The 20,128-nt window shown below is 56.9% G+C and overlaps 1 protein-coding gene across 1 annotated transcript in view; it reads right to left on the bottom strand.

Annotated features, from left to right (window-relative positions):
* Window positions 1–299: 299 nt before the first annotated feature.
* The window catches only part of ELAVL1 (ELAV like RNA binding protein 1), a 28,436-nt gene continuing 8,607 nt past the window's right edge, over window positions 300–20,128 (bottom strand). Inside the window, exons 2-5 of the mRNA XM_029916441.1 lie at window positions 18,391–18,494; window positions 12,486–12,639; window positions 8,001–8,226; window positions 300–5,385 (exon numbers count right to left, since the gene is read on the bottom strand). Of these exons, the coding sequence (XP_029772301.1) occupies window positions 5,061–5,385; window positions 8,001–8,226; window positions 12,486–12,639; window positions 18,391–18,494 (809 nt within the window). The 3' untranslated portion in view covers window positions 300–5,060. The remainder of the gene's footprint in view (window positions 5,386–8,000; window positions 8,227–12,485; window positions 12,640–18,390; window positions 18,495–20,128) is intronic.

Raw genomic sequence — 20,128 nt, 5'->3', positions numbered from 1 at the left:
TCCCGCCGCCAAAGCGTCAGAAGACAGAACGGCCACAGGGCCATGGGGAGGGGATGGACAGGCAACGCCCAGGGACAACACAGGAAGCCCACAAACCTTTGAGGGGAGTGCTGGAGAAGACAGGCCCGGGGGCCCCGCAGGGAGGGGCACACGCTGGGGAAAGCCGCTCACGCAGTCCCAGGTCCTCCCCCCCTCCCCGTCCCGGGGCGGCTAGCTCGGCACTCGGGGGACAGCCCTGGCCGGCGCTGCGCTCGGCTTGGCCGCCAACGATCACACACCATCACCCCCACACCACCACGTCTCAACGAGCCCATTTCGTTTATTACCAAAATAGCACAGAATTCCAGTCATGGGTAACATACAGCGTTTGACACGAACCTGGTCCCTGTGGAAGGTCGAAGATCCGGACAGTCGAGTCGCTGGGAAGCGTAAGCGGCACCCCAACCCGATCATCGCTCCGTACTCCAAAAATACGCTTTGAGAGCTTTGGAGGCTGAATTAAAATGTCTACACAGCTATGAACAATTGTTTAATAAAACGTTTTCATGTTTCCATTACATGTAAATATATCAATTTGGCATCTCTATAAAAACTCTGAAAATGGTGCAAAAGTGTCACTCTCTTCGAGAAAGCGGTTGACAGAAAATAGTCACACTTCACTAAAATTTTGAAAAACGGTCTTCTTTCAAAGCTTCCTTAGTAAGCTGAAATCTTCTAGATTATCAAAACCTAGGTTTGCTTTTTCCTCCTAGAACACTAAAGAACATTTATTCACAAGGATAAAAAGGCAAATGGGGAGAGGAAGGACTGAGACGGGCTTTGCTTTTTTGTTGTTTTGTTCTTTTTGTTTTTTTTGCTTTCTTTCCCCTGAAAATAATTAAAAAAAAAAAAAAAGAGCTAGTTACATAAACATTCCTCAAAAGAACACAAGGGTATTCATTTTATTGGTGGCTTTTGGACAGCAGCGTCATACTTTATTGAAAACAAACCCATGTAAAAACAAAGTTAAAAGGAAAGATGGCACCTGAAAAATAAATTATTTTATATAAAACAAATCAATAACTTAAAACACGCTAATATACAAAACGTCTGCCCGTCTACTGCACACGCGGGAGCCAGCTGCCCAGGCGCGCCGCCCCCCAGAGCAAGTCACTGTAAATGCCACGTTACATGGTACGGAGGTGGCCCCGACCAACGGCCGAGCCTGGTCTCCAGGCGGAATGCAACACAATCCTCTCCAAACCGCTGCTCTGACCATCCATGAGCCTGACTTAGGTCCCTGCGGTGCCGCACAAGTAACTTGTTGGGGGTTTTTGTCTGTCTTTAATGACCAAACGGAAAACTAAAAAACTATGGCCCCAAAAGGCTGTGGGAAAATATGCGATACAATCATTAGAAGTCAGAGGCAAATGGAGAAAAGGTTGGGACATATGAACCTTATGGGGGATGGGCGGTGGTGGGGGAGGGCAGGGGCCCGGGACTCAGCTTCTGTCTACCGCTGTTGTAAGCGAGGGTCAGTTACGGACGCCATTCGACGGAGAGCACTTGGGACTTCAGTGCTGGGGGTCGGGCCTGGGAACCTGACGGACAGCGGGAGGTGTTTCCTGAGGGGCTGCCTCAGCTCCCAGAGGTGCCAGAGGCCCTGGGAAGGGGGGTGGGGAGGATCTCAGGCGGAGGGCCGGGGAACATAGACCTTTGGCAGCTTATTCTCTCTCTCATCCAACCCGGGGTGGCTGCGAGAAGCACGGAGTAATAAAGCCAGGCTGGATCGGATGCGAAATGCAACAGCTAGGTGACGTTAACTTTGATTTTCAAGTCTGACGGCGGACCTGGGGCGGCCAACGGCCCTCATTTGGAGGCAGACCAGGACGCGTTACTGTCAGGAACTGTCTTCGGGTTCATCGACTTGTCTGATCTGCAGGGACCGTGCCCTGCCCGGCTGCCAGCCCAGAGCAGCGCGGTTCGGACCCTGCGAGCTAAGGCCAAGCGCAGACTCTCAAAGGTTAAGGCAGCTGCCCTTGGCAAAGGGAAAGGACTCACCTTCAGGGGACAAAGAAGGCGGAGCCCAACGCACCATCTGCCTCCCGGCCAAGAAAGCCCGTCTGGCAGCTGGCTTCAAGATGGCAAGACGGTGGCCATGGGGGTGGGGGCAGGGGGCAGGGAGGGGATCCCAGTCACGCGGCGGGCGACCAGAGGCACAGCCAGCGCAGAAAATCATCGCTTGGCATACTACAACGAAAAACTAAAGCAGGGCAGAGCTGGGGCGTAAAAAATGAATAGCTCAACGGGGACCAGGTTCACAGGTTTGGAAGCCTCTCGGCAAACAGCCGTCAGGGGAAGGTACGCAGGCCAAAAGAAAATTCTATCAAAGCCTCTTTGGTGTTTGTGTACCAAACCAAACTTTCGATAAATTAACATTATCTACTCTTTATTCTTTCTCACCAAAACTCCCAAATAAAAGGAGAGCACTCATTTTGCAAAATACAAATGCGACTGATCTATGTAAAAATTTTTTTAAAAAACGGTTTCTTTTGTATCCTGACTTAAAAAAAAATGAGATCTGCCTTTTACAAACAGGCCTGAGGATGATATGATGGGACTTTTCGGACACAGGGCCAACATGTGGTACCTGGATGGGAGGGTTAGGTCACAGGTGGAAAGTGAAATCCTGCCACACAACTTGCAAAATAACACTCCCAAAGAAATGCATTGGGGTTTTAGCTAGAAGGCTGTGGAAGGAGTGGAGACCACGTAAAAGGAGAATTATACTGAACTGAGACTCCTCGGGCCGATTTCCAAGGCTCATTTCCTCCTCCTCCTCGGTGCCGGCATCAGAAAGATCGATCCGGTGCAGAGAGCAGGGAGGGGAGAGGGGAGTGCCGGGGCTGGCTTCCAGCTCACGGTCTTTCACAGTCTACACTTCCGGCGGAGTCTAAGAAATGGACCGCTAGTGGGGGCGGGCAGGAACAGGCCCACCGGTCGCTTTCGGGATCGGGAATCTCATCCTCATGGAGAAGATGCTTGGCCCAAGGCCAGCACGACCTGAAAGGCATGCTCTTCCAGGAAAACATCCTGCTCTGTGGTGAAGGGCGCCCAGGTAGACAGAGTGGGGACCCGCTCAGTGTCAAATCCGGCCAAACGGGCCTCGGTTCTGGGTTCCAGGAGGCCCGTGAGCTGTCTTTGACTCAGGATCTGGAAACTTCCGCTGGGGGTGAGGTGGGGCGGGGGGGGGGAGGGACAGAGGTCCTCTGTGGGACGTGGCCAACTCATGAGAAGGCCTCGAGGTATGCGCTTGGCCCTTCTGTGGAAGAGAACATGCCAGCATCTCGGGGTGGGGGCGGATGATGCCAGGCAGGCCCTCAGTGGAGTCTGGGGGGCAACAGGGAGCCTCACGCTGTCCGAGGGCTTCTCAGAACACCGACCTGCTCTGGAGAAGGCTGTGCCCAATTTTTCCCGCTTAAATAAATAAATAAGTAGGTAGGTAGGTAGAGAAATAGATAGATAATGCTGCAATTCCATACCAATCAGCCAAAACTGCCCACTGGTTTTTAGTCTTCTGTTAGAGGCTAAAAACCGTTGGTACGGAGTTTCTGGCCCTCTCTACACACTAGACAGTCATAAAAGTCCGCTGACACCCCGGAGGTGCCCGGGGATCTGGCCCTGCCCCTTCTCAGGCTCGCCCTCGGCCTCTCCCTATCGGCTCCCCCCGTTCACACCGAGCGCCGTCCGGGACCACACACGCCTGCGGCACAGACTGCAGACGCTCGGTCTCCACACAGGCTTTGTTTCCTAAGGTCTTACAAATCCTCCCTGAACGCTGGCCGTCTGTGCCTTACCTAGCCAAAAAGAAAGAAAAGGTAAAATAAAAAACAAAACAAAATTCGAGCAAAACAAAATCAAATTTAATGGTCTTAAATGCAAAAGTAAAAACAAACAAAAAACACAAAAAAGCAAAAGAAAATTAACAGAACAGAACAACCCAAAATGCCAAGGCAGTTATGAAGAGGACTTGGGAGGGTTAATCTTTAAAACTACAAATCAAAGGGGCATTTTTTTCCCGTTGTTGTTAATAGATAACTGGCAAGAAGTAAGTACTTTTCTGCTGAGTGTTCATACGAAAGCAAAGTTTCAAAAACGAAATCTGACTAAAATAGAAAAACCCAACAACAACAAAGTCTAGCGCTCACGAGAAGGGATGCGAGAAGTACCATGCTCAAATGTTTCTGGGACCGTCAGACGCGCAGCGGTCTTCCGCCCGCTGGGGGGGGGCTCTGGGGGGCGGGCACCGCGCGCCGGCCTGGGGACAGGACGGGATGTCCGGGTAGCGACACGTCCTCGGGTGTGCCTGGAGCTAGGTCTGGCTGGGGAATATACTGGAGTTTCCCTGAAACTCTTTGGTCCGTTCCCACTGGCCTGGGCTGACGGAGACCTGGTCGTGTCCTTCCGTGGAGGGCCCAGCGTGCGGGCCCCACCCCCGGCGGGGACCCCTGCGGGGCCGGGGCCGAGGGAGCAGGAGGTGGTGACGGCACCTGCTTGGGAAAACAATTTCCCGCCAACCAAAAGCAGAAATCGCTCACAAACGGGGAAGCGGCTGGGGAAGCACACGCTCAGCATCTGTCTAACATCTTTAGTCTGGAAACTAGAACTAAAGGTCAGGTCTTTTTTTTTTTTTTCTTCCTTTTCCTTTTTTTTTTTTTTTTAAATCCAGTTTGTGGAGACACCGAATGAAATGAGTGTTAGACAGTCTTAGAGGGTAAAGCATGCTTCAGGTTCACCACCGTCCCGAGGGACTGGTTAGTCAATGCAGTCTACTTAGATTTCTGTTTAATATATATTTTAAAGGAAATAACTTAAGAAACTTAAATTGGTCTAACATTGTGGGATTTCAAACATTTGAACATGTCGGTTGCATCCCCGAGTATAAAAACCTCTTCACTTCTCATTTAGACTAGGACAAACACTTGTGAAAATTGGCGCAAAATGAGTTGTACACTAACAAAAAAGTTTCAACTTCTTCACTCTTAATTATCTATTCCGTACAAAAAAAAAGCATGAGCGAGTTATTTGTGGGACTTGTTGGTTTTGAAGGAAACCTGTAAGATTTTGTCCCCCAGGCGGTAGCCATTCAGGCTTGCTATGGCCATGGCGGCTTCTTCATAGTTTGTCATGGTCACAAAGCCAAAGCCTTTGCACTTGTTGGTGTTGAAGTCGCGGATCACTTTCACATTGGTGACCGCCCCAAAGGGGCCAAACATCTGCCAGAGGATCCCCTCATCGGCGTCCTGCCCGAGGTTGTAGATGAAGATGCACCAGCCCGAAGACGCGTTGCTCGGGACATTGACACCCGAAAGCCCACTCATGTGATCTACACCCATAGGGGAGAACCTAGCAAACAGAGAGCAGAGCATGCAGGTCAAGGTCATGCAGCCGGCGCACCCCATCGGTCGCGAACAGGCACTCAGTAGCAGGGAGGGGCTCCCTGCTCGGCAGAGAGTGGACTCTGAGGAGAGACACCTGTCGCCCGCACAGGGTCAGAGCCTCAACCAACTTCCCTCGGAGCCATGCTCCCTCCAGCACCTTCCATCGCTGGGGGTGGGGAGCGTGGTGGGGGGTCCCGGGCTTCCCACATCTAAATGCTGGAAGCTTCCCCACGTCCTCAGGTTCTCCCCGGAGGAAGCTCAATCCTCATACTCCCTGCCTCCCTGTGAGGGATGGGGGGGGAGGGGCAGGGTGTTTTTCGCCCCTTTTCTTTTTCCAAATTTTCATCTTGCCCTTGTCATGGCTGCCCCTGTTGGAGGGTCCCAGGCAAGCACACCCGCCCCCTGAAGGGCCACCGCAGGGCACATTCCTTCCCACAGCTCCAGGCGACCTTCCGCCGCTGGCTCATAAGATCCCCGAAGGGCCAGGGCCCAAAGTGATGCCTGGGGACTGCGGGTCCGCCAAGCTGTAGCCAAAGCGTGGGCCTCTCTCCAAAACAACGCTTTCAGCTACATGAAAAAGAAACCTTCTACCAATGTGTGGCCGGTGCAGTAGGAATAAGGGAGAAGATAAAATCGATACGAAGCCACACGGCCCTCTGGAGGGTTTCGGAAACTAAAAAGGAATGGTCTTAGGGTCAGTTGAAGACTACGGGAGTGTGACAGAGCGTCTGGGGGGCCGCACCGTCCAAGAAACATGACCTGCTCTAAACATCGGGCTTCGAGCTGCGGGGCTGACCCGGGGGTAAGCGGATGCTGCCAAGTGCCATCAAACAGATTAATCCTTCTGACAGACCTAAGACGAGATTAACGGACCGGCTCCCAGGTGCAGCCCCCTTACCCAGGGGCTTCAGGCCAGGTACGGAGGATGAAGACATGGCCTGGCCACGGCTTTGAAGGCGCGGGAGCAAGTTTAAACAGCCTGCACCAGGATGTCGGGTGGTTAAATGACTCAAGCGGCTTGTTACTGGTCTCGAGTCTGCCTGGAGCAGGGACCACGAGGGGAGGTGAAGGCACCCTGTGTCTGGGTGACATTAAGCCAGGTTGGTTTCAATAAAAACTGGAAAGAGGTTCTGACTTGAACAGACCCGTCCCCACCCGCCCCGTCCAGTTTTGTGGGAAACCAAACATGGGTCCGATTACAGTTAACCCGAAACTTCATGTGCCTGTTATGCTGGAAATAACCTGAGACCCCATTTTACCGTCTTCTTTTGACGTGATTCTCATTCCTATTAATTGTTGTTAGTTGGTTTTTCTCCTGCTAATTGCAGCGGATTTCTTCTGTCCTGACTACAGCGAAACCCACCTCCCATTCTCTTCTCTGATGTACGGGGGAGACCTGAGCCTGCCTTTATTGCGCCCGGCTCTTTCCTGCTGCGAGACGCAGCCCGCACGCTGTCCCCTCGGCAGGGCCTCCTCCCTCCCGCTCCCATCTTAGTCCGCCTTCCAGCAGCCGGGCTCTCCCCGCCCCTCCCCTGCCGCCCTCGCTTCCCTGGGTCTTCTCGCTGCGAACCTCTGGCTGTCAAGACCCCTTTCCGGCCCGGCCAGCAGTGTTGGCGGCTCGGGTCCCCTTTCTTTCCTGGCCCTCCTTCCTATGACCAGAACCCCCCTCCTCCTGCGCCCTCTCCCCTGCTTGTCCAGTCCGGTTACTGAGCGCTGCCGTGCACGCACCCCACCGGGCCAGCAGTGACACAGACTACGTCAGCTGACCTTCAGACTCGGATTTAGCTCGCTTCTGCCCGGCCTTGGTCTTTAAGCTAGGGAAGGCTAGCTTTGGGGCCCGGGCCGAGCCAAGGACGCTGCCTGACTGCACCGAAGACGGTGCCTCCCCAAAGGGCGCCTGTGCAGGCTTTTGCCCAACCTCACTGTTCAGGACAAAGGTGGGGACCCTGCAAAGCTGCAGAGATAAGATCCCTAACACGCCTGACGCCATTTAACAAAAACCAAAACCAAGTGGCCCGTACATCGGGATTGCCACTGCTTGTGAGGCAGAACCCGGCTGATGTTGGAGCCAAGTTCCTGACCCTTATCGTCTCTGTTCTCCTAGGTCCTGGCACCTGGAGCCATTTTCAGTCTGGAAAGGCGAAGGAATGTCAGAAAACCGTTCGCCTCCAGGACAGGGCCCTTTAGCAGAAGCCATGTGATATTTAGAGATGCGAGTGAGCGCCCCGGTGAGGGAGGGAGAGAGGGCTACCTGAGGGCTGGGAGTGGGGGCAGCTCTCCCCCGAGCACACCCAAGGCCGCATCTTCTGCTTTTACACTCACCGCCCGAGCTCCGGCCACTGGACACCGGACCTTGGGGCGCAACGCACTCTGTCCCCCTCCCTGCCCTGGGTGGGGGGCTGCTGAAGACAGAACTACTTTTCGGGTTCCACTTTACACAGGATCTCGCATGGACATCAACGCCTTTCACACCAGTACCTTCTGATGGGGGCAGGGTGTGGAGACACGCAGGGATTCTGAGCGCAACTGTGTGGCCAGCCGCGGGGCCCTGGCGGGCGAGAGCGCCGCCTGCCGACCCACCTGAATCTCTGTGCCTGGTGGTGGACAGGGCCTCCGAAGCGTCTGGCCGGCGAGTGGTAGAGCTGGGAGAGAAGCGCCATGTTTTTGTTCTGGTTGGGGTTGGCGGCAAACTTCACTGTAATGGGCTCGGAGGAACCTGGGGGTTTATGACCATTGAAACTGGTAATTGCCTCTTCTGCTTCCGAACGTTTGTCAAACCGGATAAACGCAACCCCTCTGGACAAACCTTTTTAACAAACCAACAAAAATGGAGTTAGGGGGGGAAGATGCGAGGAGTTTTAAAACTGAAAAGCAAAAGTCAAGTCAGTCAGTCTGCTGTGGTTTCAAATCAGATAAGGAGGCAAACAAAAATGCGGCCTAAACGTGGAAACGAACGAACTTAAAACAATGACCAGTAAGCCTAAGGTTTAACTTCCTTCTGAGTTGAAGCAGCAACTACACAGTCTCAGTGCCAACAGACATTCTGGTGACAAATGTCCCAGCACCCAGCCTCGTCCTTACAGAGAACGGAGCTGGGGGAGGGGACACCCTCACTGCTCCCAGGGCCCGCCGGGCAGGGTCTGCGGGACTCTGCCTGTGCTCCGGGCCCCGTGGTGCGACGGTGGCTCCTGTAGCCCCGCCAGGCCTTCGCAGGCTGTCCTCTTCCCAGCCGGCCTGACAGAGTCCCCCTCGCTCAGCCTTTGCCATCGCCAGAGGGGACGGAGTCCAGTGAGCATGCCTCAGCCCACAGCCCTCTCCTGCCCTCGCCTCACTCACCTTCTGGACATCCCACCGTACGGTCCTGGACAGCCTAGAATGTGGTGGAGCCACTCGCTCTCCCCCAGAAAACTGGCCCCACGCACAGAGGGGTGACTCCCCGCAGGTTAGGAAGCCCTGCCTGGGACCCCCGCCACCCCTGTCCTTGTTCCCACATGGGGCGGGCCGGGGCCCCTGCCGTGGCATGCAGCTGCCTCGGGAAGGCACCATCTCTCGCTCTCCTGAGACCGAGCCACCTGGAGTCAAGCCCTGGTTCCCTGCTGTGACCCGGTCCCTCGAGAGAGCACGGATGTGGGCCGGGCCCAGGCTGCCTGAGACCCGAGGTCCCACTGGAGGTACGGTCAGCCCGGCAGGAGCGCGAGACCCGCGCAAACCGAGCAGGAGAGGGCTCAGCCGCCCTCCACCCCGATCCGTCCACGCTCCAGGCCTGAGGAGTGAGGACAGCTGTCCCTTAGTGAACTAGACGGACAGGGTGGGGCTGGGGAGAACAGGGGTCAGGTGTGAAGATCAAAGTGCAGAGAGGTGACAGGAGGGCGAGTCCTGGATGCGCCCTGAGGGGGGTATAGCAGCCGGCCCCATCCTACTGGACTGCCGGTCAGAGCCTGCCTGAGCCCCATTTCCTTCTCTACACAAAGACCTTCGGCTCCCTATGACAATTACCAAAGCAGGGCAGCCCAGAGCCTGAGGCCACCAGCTAACTGGGCACACCAGACACCTCCCCACCCCTACCCCAAGCAGATCCATCTCCTGTACCTTTCCTTACCCTTCCCACAGAGTCCCACCAAGTGCCCCACAACGGGCATAGAGAGGCTCAGTCATGCCAGGTGGGACGCTGAAGTGGCAAGTGGCACGGTGAGAAACGGCCGCCTGCTGTGCACCTAGGATCTCGTGCCTGGGCATGGTCAGATGCAGTGATGTGGGCCCCTTGCAAACAAGTGTTCGGCAGTCAGTGAGCCTCGGGCCAAGGATGCTCTGTTTACAACCGAAACGTCCAGCGGACACTCAATGGTGAGCCCGAAAGCACGCACCCCAGTTCCCCCGCTGGGACCTGCCCCTCCCAGTACAGCGCCCGAGGAGGCTGCAGAACTGCGCTCAGTGGCCTCAAGGCTGCCTCCTCCTTGGCTCCACGATCGTTTAAACATAAATAAACTTAAAATTCACACAATCAGGACACCTGTTGAATTAATGAGTTCGACCTGGCATTTCACACGTGTACTGTGAAAATTCTAGAGCTTCAACTCATTTCCCAATTTCTGTTCAGAAGGATGCCTAAAAACACACTCAACACACGCTGTTTTTATTTACTCTTGAACAGCATGAACGACAGCTCTGACAGACAGACACCTGAATGAATAGTAACTTCAGGCAAACGGACAGCTGTAGCTGGGCCCCCAGCAGGAAGTGGGCCCCGGGGAGACCGGTCCGTCCTGGTGACACAGAGCTTGTGATGGAACAGAGAGCAAGTGTGTGTGCGGTGGAGTTTCCCTGTCTGGTTTTGTAGAATGACTTTCAAATGGAAACTGCCCAAGTGAAACGGAGACCACTGAAGAGAGAGCACGTTAGCCAGAGGGAGAACACGTTCTCGAAGTGGTCTGACCAGCACACACCCTTTGAAGGGGGCCCCATGGTGTCATTTTTCCCTCTACTGCTTTTAGAATCAAAGGGCAGAGGCCAATAAATGGCACAACCTCCAGATGAGTAACCTATAAGGTTCACAAATAAAACAGATGAGAAAACACAGAAAATTTAAGAATTAGGTTCTGTCAGTTGCTAAGCATTCTCACCAGCACTGCCCTGTCCCTTCAACGCTCCGGGGCACATCACACGGAGGCAAACTGGACCCTGGGCCTGCACACCTGCCAGCGTCGCTGGCCTCTGCCCTGGCCCCCCTGGGGCTCCTTGGGTCCGACAGAGACGCCCCATGGGGTGGCCCCCTCTGGAGCAGAGGAAGGAACGGAAGCCCGCAGTCCTGAAGCTCCACCTTTCTAACCCCCCAATTCAACACCCTGAGGTCATGGCTGGGCCTGGGGGGCAGTCCCAAGGTGCCCACAATGCTCTAAGAGACACCAGCCCTACCGAGGGGAGACCAGATGCCCCACAAATGGCTGAGGGGAACTGTCTGCATAAGTGACCTCCCTTGGTGGCAGGAGCCACTGGGGAAAGCTGGATGGCCAGGGTGGGGTGTCCCTGGAGAGAGAGCTCCACTCAGTCGTGCCAGACTTGACAGGGACAAGCAGAGGCAAAGCAGTACGTGTGACATGTAGAAAAGGAGGGCCATGGAAACAGAATGTGGCCCAACGTGGTCACACCATGCGGGTCCCCAGACAGCCCATACACGTGTTCCCAGGCAGGTGGGACTGGGGATAAAGACGTGCACTGACCGGCCCACTACGCTGTTCTTTCTCAATTGGCACCTGAAGGTGAGTAAGGGGGGGCTTCAAGGCCCAGAGGAAAGTGTCCCGGTGCAGACCAAAGGGGCCGATACCAAGTAAATGGGATCCTCACCCGTGGCCCCATCCCCGCCCTGGAGCACAGGTGAGGAACAGAGGTGGCGGTGTGGTCCTGGTCCCTCTGGCAGAGCCAGGTGTCTGAGCGGGCACCTGCACCAGGCACGGGGCTCCCGGTGAGCTGCGCCTGTGCACCACGCTCCGAGGCCCCCCTCCCGCTCAGGCCCTGGGGCACTTGGGTTGGCCCCCCCACCCCTGGGCCTTAGCCCAGGACTGCAGCCTGGGCAGCAGGACCAGCACGCATGGAGCGGAGAAGGGAGGGCAAGTGGTGAGGCTGCCACCCCAAAGCACACAGCTCGAGGGCACAAGCAAAGTGTGTTTGCGTCTCCACCCCCATGTGTCAGAGGCCAGGAAGGCCCAGCCCACCCTCGCTCTGGGAGCTGCTCTGCTCTGTTGGCCTCTTGGAAGGGAGGTCACCTCAAAGTCATGACTTCCTGTGACCAAACTACCCCGTGTTTGTTTTCACACCACAGCCAGGGGCGTGGGGAACACACTGCGCTGGAAGAACGTGACCATTAAACGTAGATAATTCCAATGACTTCTTGGAGCCCCCTGAGCGGTCTGTTAGCAGATCGCCACCCTGGGTTGGGACAGAACCGAAGAGTCCTGCAGCAGGCGTGGCAGCGGGCACCCGGAGCCCAGTACCCAGTCCTGTGGGGTGGGCGGGCTGCAGAGTCAGGACCAGGCCCAACCTCCTGCGAGGGGCCCTCCCGGGTGACAGGTGTGGGGCCTCCGCTCGGCTGTGGCTGACGGCCTCACGTAAGACCCAGGGCCCAGGCTGCTCACGTCCCGGGCGGAGAGGACCCGAGAGGTGCTGGCGAAGTGGCCAGGCTGGTCAGTGGGGGGATTCGCTGCCTTGAGCTCTGTGAGCTCTGAACGTGCTCTGAGGGGGACAGCCACATCATGGGGACGAGGACAGTTCCTCAGAAGCAGCCACCTGTGGCTGCGGGCCAGTGAAATGTGAGGGCTCCAGGTCACGAGTGCAGGCTGTCCCACACTGCACCCCGAGCGCGGCGAACGGCCCACGCAGGCCAGGCTGGGCCTCTGGGTGCCTGAGGGAAGGTGCCAGCAGTCTTGGGGTTTTCACCTCACAACGCATAAAACTGCACTTGACCTCCCTGGACTCGTACAACAAAAGCCAGCGGAGCAACACAGATGCAGTGATCAGTCTTCCTGGCAATGCGGGGGCCCTGTGGACGCGCATCCGGGCCACCCGCCATACCTGTGGTCTGATCCACGAGCACCCGGGAGTTGATGATTCGCCCGAACCGAGAGAACATGTCCTCCACGTCCTTCTGGGTCATGGTCCTCGGGAGCCCACTGATGTATAGGTTGGCATCTTTGATGACCTCTGAGCTTGGGCGAGCATACGACACCTTGAAAACAAAACCACTTTCTCGGGTTAGGGCAGGTGTGTGGCCAAAGCATCGAGGGAGACGGGGTCCGATTTGAGGGTGAGGAAAAGTCCCCCTTCTGGTGAGAAGTCGTGCCGACGCTCACCACCTGCGCCACTGCGCGTGAGCGGCTCACGCGGGCCTAGTGCTGAGCCAGCTGGACGCCCGGCGGCGTTTTCTCGCCTGGACTTCACACCCCACGAGGAGGCAGACGCAGGCTTAGTTCTCACAGCTGACAGACCGAGGGCCACGGCTGGCTGCAGACAGGGCTAGGACTCAACCGCAGCCGTCTCTTCCCCTACCCGCCTCTCCCTGCTCTGGACAGTGAGCCGGGCCGGGGGACAGGACCCAGTCCTGCCTGTGAAGAGCCATAAGGAGCTGGGCGGGGGGGCGGGGGGGGGCAACACCCACCTGCCAAGAGGCAAACCTGCCACTGGAGCCCACAGAGGACCCCGGGGTGCTGGGGAGCCTGCAATCCAACACTCGGTGTTGGACACTGTTAAGTGACTCTACACCTTTTGGGGTTTTACTTTGCAGAACTGAACAAAGCCTGCAAGGAACGTCTGTGGCGGCTGAGATGAGATGGTGCGGGTGCGCGCCCAGCGCGGAGGCTGCAGGGGCCGGTGGCGAGCTAGGCCTTCGTGCCTTCCCAGGCCAGGGCGACGGCCGTGGACGGCCCTGGACCGTGCAGGCCAGGGGGGATGAGGAGGTGCCTGGGTGGCTCAGTTGGTCAAGTTGATTTCAGCTCAGATCTTGACCCCACAGGCATGGGATGGAGCCCTCTCGCCTCTGAGCTGGGCCTTGCTTAAGATTCTCTCTTCCTCTGCCCCTCCCCCCAGTCATGCTGGGGCACTTGGGCCCTCGCTCTCTCCCTGTCTCAAAAAAAAAAAAAAAAACAAAAAACAAAAAACAAAAAAAAACCCCAAAAGGAGGGATGGGACTAAGGCCGCACCCTTGCTGGAAGGAGTGGCTGGGACAGGGCCCCTCTGTCTCCACAGGGGCGGCCTGAGGGACAGGACTCAATCACACCCAATGGAGTCAGATCTGAGTCAGGAGGCTGGGAAAAGAGAAGGGGAGGGGAGGAGACCCCTCGAAAAGCGTGTTCTGGAAGGTGGGGGACTGGAGCCTGTGCATGGTAATGCTCCCTCAGAGGGTCACAAGCTGAGGAGACAAGAGCCCGAGACCATAACCCAGGAGCAGACACAACCTCTCAGGTGTCACTAGCCAGCACAAGGTCACAGACAACAGATGTGTTCTGTGACGCTCAGGCCTGCCAGAAGGGGCAGAAGTGGGGTTCCTTGTGCCAAACACATGGGCACTCACACTGCTGCCCCCACCCCCTGCGTTCACGTGCTTGCTGAGTCCAGGTCTACGCCATTCCCTAGGGGGAGACAGGAGACACAACCTTTGCCAGCAGAGCAGGGGTGTGGTAGAGCGGGAGACAGAATGAAAGAAATCACGTGGTGCGGTCAGAGACCGGCTTCCCCGGATCGTGGAGGCTGAAGGTCAGAGGAGCGTGGGACAAAAGGGGCCCCGATCTGATTGGGAAGATGTCTCCGAGCACCAGGGCCTGTTGGGGGCAGGTGGCCTCCAAGCAAGTGAGGTGCACACGGCATTGTCCTCAGAGATAAAGAAGCCACCTTGGCCTGTGGGGTCTCCCCAGCACCCTTCACAGAGGCAGGTGGCTAACCAATCTGGTCGGGGCTTGGCATGCTCCTCAACTTCCAAAGAAGGGTGTCAACTCTCCCATCTGGGCCTAAACTTTCTGGGTCTGCAGCAGCAGCCTACAGAACACCACACTCAAACTCCTGCCAGAGGGCGTGGCTGCAATTTTTGGCGGTCCCGTTTCACCAAAGGCCCCAGTCCATGGCATTGTGTTTCAGGCAGGATGGCCAAAGGGGGAGGCCAGGCCTCCCAGGACCATCCGGTCTGGCCCTTTGCAGATCTGTCTGGATGGAGCTACATCTTGAGTCTGCCCCTGGCTTTTAATGAAGGACACTGTGGACATGAGCACCCCAACCTGGCACCAAGGAAGCAGTGCAGACGCTGGTACTGATCATGACCCTCCCCTGATGAAGCCCCGGAGAGAAAACAGCCTTCTCCAGCTGAAAGCGCTTTGACTCCTCTGACACCAGGTCCTTCAAAGCCCCTGACCACCACTGCAGCTTTCCCTCCCTCTCCGGCCACTGTCAGGTTGGGAGTCAGGTCAGCCTCCAAGGAGTCGGCACTGGAGCACCTGGCGCCCCAGGGGGTCCACGACACAAGGTCTCGGTATCACCTGCTCCTCTGCCCCAGGCAGGTCTTTCCCTGTCACATGCTCAAGCACCCTACCTAGAAGGGGCTGAACTGTGTCCTCCAACAAATTCGAATGTCACAGTCCTAACCCCACCCTGCAGAGCAGAAGTGACCCTACTGGGAAAGACGGCTGTCACAGATGTAATTCATGAACATGAGGTCACGTCAGAGCAGGATGCGCCTCACATCCCGTAACTACGTCCTCAGGAAAAGGGGCAATTTGGACAGAGACGTGCACAGGGAGAATGCCAAGCGAAGCTGCAGGCAGAGGCCTGGGTGAGGTTTCCATGAAGCCGGGAACGCCAGAGTGGCCGGCGACCCCCAGGCCAGAGGCGAGCCGGGGACAGACTCTCCCTCCGGGCCTCAGAAGGAACTAACCTGGCCACACCTTGATCTCGGGCGTATGCCCCCAAGCTGTGAGTACAAACCCCTGCTGTCTAACACCCTCCTCCCGGCCACCCAACACCATTTGTGGTGCTTTGCTAGGAGAGCCCTAAGAAACAAATCCACTGGCCCAACCACCTGACCCGCCCCCAAGCAGTGCCCAGCCCCTCCGCCCCCGTGTAAACGCTCCCCGTGGCATTTATCTTGATCCGACATCCTACGTGTTTTACTTATTTGCGCACAACACTCGATGAGGGCAAAATGTGTGTGTTTGCCGCCATTCTCGTCAGCACCTTGAAGAGATGCAGGTGGACAGAGGCCTTCAGTGCATCACAGCTGGACGAGGGAATGAACACAATGGCCGTTATTATTAACAACGTCCGCCTAACTGCACTGCGGTCTCCTGGGCTCTGTTTACGGCTAATCCAAGTTACACTTTCCACTGTTCTGGTGCCCGCTGTCTACCTCCCACGCTGAGCTGGAGAAGCTGCCAGGCAGTGGTGTTAAGTGCCCAGGGCCACAGCACCCGTTTCAAACCCTGACTTTGCCCCTCTCTACCTGCGTGACCTCGGGAGGCCTGTCACAACTCTACACATCAGCTTCCTCCAGCCTGAATCGGGGACCATCTCTCCCAGGCTGTGGTGAGGAAAACGGAGACCAGGTATGGAAGGACCAGACGCATCACAAGCCTTTGACAGGTTCTGGCCACGTCAATCACACAGGATTAGCACCGGCGCCACACTTAGCCTGTCCCTCCGCACACACACTCCACTGGAGTTGCCCGGGCTGCTGTCTCAGGGCACAGGAACAGGGAGACCCCTCGTTCCCTACTCGGATCAAGGAATGACGTTACAACCAGAGAGGACAGAGGGAATGCCAGTGAGGTCAAGGGCACATCCAGGAGGGCCGTGGGATGCCTCATTCTCAGAGCCTGGAGGGCAGACGACCCTTTGGAAAGGTCCTGCCTTTGTGAGTGAGAAGCAGGGCTTCAGCCTCAGGGACAGCCTGCAGTTCCCATGACGTGCTGGCTACTACGTCCCCTCCAGCACCCCTGTGTCCATAAGAGGCACACCTTGGCCTCTGTGAACACTTGTGCTCAGAAAACCCTGTGTCCCCACCCCAGCCCTCCTTACCCCTCCATCTCAATGCTGACTTTCTTGAGGGAATCTCTTGGTGCTCCCCGAGTCGGGGGGAGCACATGTGAGGTTCAGTCAGACAGGGGTCTGGGAGACACTGCCTGTGTTAACACGTGGGCTGAGGGCAGCTGTGGGCCACGGAACCCAGCGCCAGGCAGAGGGCTTGGCCCCTAGAAGGAACTTGTGTAACAATGAATTTTCAGCATTTGAACGAGAGTAACTGTCTACCCTCCTGGCATTAGCAAACATTTTCTAAATGGGAGCGATCTTTCCTAACAGACTGGGAGCTTTGGGCTGAGAATAAACAACCCAGAGCTGGCGGAGAGGAACAAGAGTCACCGGACACGTGGAAAGGCTGTGACATGTGGCTTCCTTCACCAGCCCCCAGGGTGGAAGGCGCCTCCGGAAGCCCGTGCTGGCCACAGAAGTGTGTGGGCTGCACTCCTGCCCCCGGGGACCACACGACAGAGTCCATGTGCACGCAGGTCTAGTCCACAGGGGGCTCGGAGACAATTAAGCCACCGAGTGATCCATGTCACAAACATGTCAACAGCAGAAATAGAACACCCCCCTCCAAACAGAACGTGTGCCGCCGACAGCCAGGCTGTAAGACCTCCCCGCAGGCGGGAAGAAGTGCGGGCTCCCAGGGCCACCCCACAGCAGGACAGGGGACGCCTGAGCCGCAGTCTTGGAAACCTTTATGGCAGAAGTACCCCAGTGGTCCTGATGTCCGGGGAGCTCAGGAAGCCCAGCCCTGGTGTAAGGCCCAAGAGGGACCTTTCTGGGCATCGACAGGCGTCGGAGGGATGGGGGGCGGGGTGGGAGGCAGGCCCAAGGGCTCAGAGGGCAACCTCACTCCAAGTGGCTTCCTGTTGAGGGTGAGGACGCCGGCAGGCATGCCTCTCAGGGACAACAGTGGACCTGCCAGGTCTACAGGTGACACGGGGTGGGCACGGCGCCTGCCAGGCTGCTGCAGGAAGCCAGGTGAGGGCACCAGCCTGCGGCAGCAGGAGGAGACCTACTCTAAAGGAGGGCTTAGCAGGGAGTGAAGGCCGAGAAAACACAGAAGCCGGCACAGGCTGGGTCTGGAGCCACCCAGGATCACAGGAGCCTGAAGACAGACACTTAGGGACAGGGCGGAGGAGGGGCAAGTGGCAGCACTCGCCCCTGGAAGCCACCCCAGCCCCTTGACTGGGAGTGACCTGGTGGCTCCCTGGTGTCCCTCAAGTCCCCGTCCATGTGAAGCCGGCCCACAGAGCATCCCCTGCCACGCAGCTCTGTGGCACTCACCTCTGCCACACAGGACTTTCGGAATTTGGGTTTATTTGTGGAGCGTGCTCACACACACACGTGTACACACACATGGCCCTCCATGAGAGCAGGAATTCATCTGTTCACTGTCTGACACACAGTAGGTACTCCGTAAACATTAGTGAAATGGACGCTGAGTGAGCTGGCTGGGAGCGGGCAGGAAGGGAGAGACCTTGCAGGGAGGGCGTGAGGGACAATGTTGCTGGTGTCGCTGTGGCAATAAACCAGGAGGGAACAGGAGGGCAAGGCTGGACACACGCTCCCTCGCTCGGCCCAAGGACAGCACACCCTGGGGCGGGGAGAGGCCTCCCTCATTTAAGTGCCCTTCATGGTGACAACCCCCAATCCCCATGCCCCGAGGGCTGAGGAGGCCGAGAGGCCCCAGCACGGCCTGGGGCGGTCGGACGTGTGCTGCTTCAGCTCTGAGCAGACAGCAGGCGCCCCAGGTACCCCCGGTGCACCAGGGATCTGAGGAACAGCCAAGCCAATGTTCCCCTTGGTAGCGATGGGGAGGCAAGGGGAAGGCCCCTCAGCCAGGGGAGGTCACTCCCCTAGGCCGGGCCCGGCACAGACCCTCGATGGCCAGTAGGCGACGGCAGCTCTTTACCTTAATAGTTTTTGACTGGAGCCGCAGGCCATTCAGCGTGTTGATGGCTCTCTCCGCGTCCTTGGCAGTCACGTAGTTCACAAAGCCATAGCCCAAGCTGTGCCCTGCAGGGGAGAACACGAGCACACTGGTGAGCCGGCCGGCAGCCAGGGAGGGCGGGCAGCACAGTGTGCGACGGCTCCAAAGGACAAGGTCGCTAAAAGCCATGGCCTCTCGGAAGTGGGGTTAGAAGACCCACGGTCATCATCTACACGGCTTTTGTATTACAATTCTTTGGCCAACGTATAAGTTTCTTACAACGGACAAACGTTACTTTAATTTTTTTTTCTTTAAAAGGGCCATTTACAAAGAAACACTGTGCTACTAACGGCAACCCGTGGAGCCCATCACCAAAGCAAGGATGAGATCAGTCCCCGCCCCGGCTGAGATGCGGGGACTCCCAACGGTGAGGGCAGGATCACGAGCGGGCGAGATGGGCAGCGAGAAGACTTGCTGGGCTCTAGTGCCACCCAGTGTTGGCTCCCTCACTTGCCCGAATGCCTACAACTCAGCTAAAAAGCAGATGACATGGAGCACATAGGGAAGCTGGAGCTGCGGGAAGGCCCCAGCGGGCCACGCACTGGCCTTCACGGCCCCGGCCAGGCCTCCGGGCGCCCCCTGGCAGCACCCTCAGCCCAAGTCTGGGGGATCAGAACACCTGAGCTCTTCCCAGAGAAATCCAGTTACAGGTGGGTGTAATGCTCAAGCGGTGGGAGCGACCACGAACAGCATGCCGAGGGAGGGATGCAGCCCTGACGGCCGAGGGGCCCAGAGGAAGGAGCCCCATCCTTCCGCTACAGAGGATGGGCAGGAGGTGGCCCGGAGAGGAGAACCGACATGCCCAGCTCTTACCACCCACACGCCGTGCTGGCAGGCAGCCACTGGGTGCTGGGCACGGCTCTGGGCACAGAGACAGAGTGAGGGGCTTTGCTCCATTCCCTTGGTCGGTGGAGGGCGACAGCAAACGGGTAGAACACCTGCCAGCCCTTGAGCTGCATGAGGCGGGGTCTCTGGGTGCCCACTGAACCCAGACCCTCCGGCTGCTAATGAGATGTGAACCCAGCAGAGAGCCTAACCCAGTTTTGTCATTTTCTTAAAAAAAAATAAAATTAAACCCCCCCCCCAAAAACCAACTAAACACCTATATTTTTTTGGATTGAAAAAGAAATTACAATGACAACAGAAAGAGTTCCCACAGACCCCATACCGTTTCCCCTGGTGGTAACATCTTACCCCCAGACGGGACATTTGTCACAACTGAGGAACCAATACTGACACACTACGAGTAATCACAGTCCAGTCCTTCTCTGTCCCAGGACGCCATCAGGATCCCATGTGACATGTAGTTGTCACGTCTCTTTAGGCTGCTCTTGGCTGGGACAGCTTCTCAGACTTTCTTTGTTTTTGATGACCTTGAGAGTTTCAAGGATGACTGGTTGGGATTCTGTACCCAGGGTTCGGATGTTTCGCTTCTGGTGAGGCTGCAGGGGCTGATGGGTTTGGGAGGAAGACCCCAGAGCGAAGGGCCTCCTCTGGACATATACAGGTGCTGCACACTGTCACCATGGCCTGTCACTTCGCTGGTGCTGGCCAGGCTCCTTCACTGTAAAGTCCCCGGCACCCCCACCGAAACTGTAGGATTTGGAAGGAAGTCTGTGTGCCCCAGGAGCACCTCACACCTCGAGGAGGCCCTGGAGCT

The sequence above is a fragment of the Suricata suricatta genome, chromosome 12 (assembly GCF_006229205.1).
Source record: "Suricata suricatta isolate VVHF042 chromosome 12, meerkat_22Aug2017_6uvM2_HiC, whole genome shotgun sequence".
NCBI classification, from domain to species: Eukaryota; Metazoa; Chordata; class Mammalia; order Carnivora; family Herpestidae; genus Suricata; species Suricata suricatta.
This window is presented reverse-complemented; position numbering and strand designations above follow the sequence as displayed.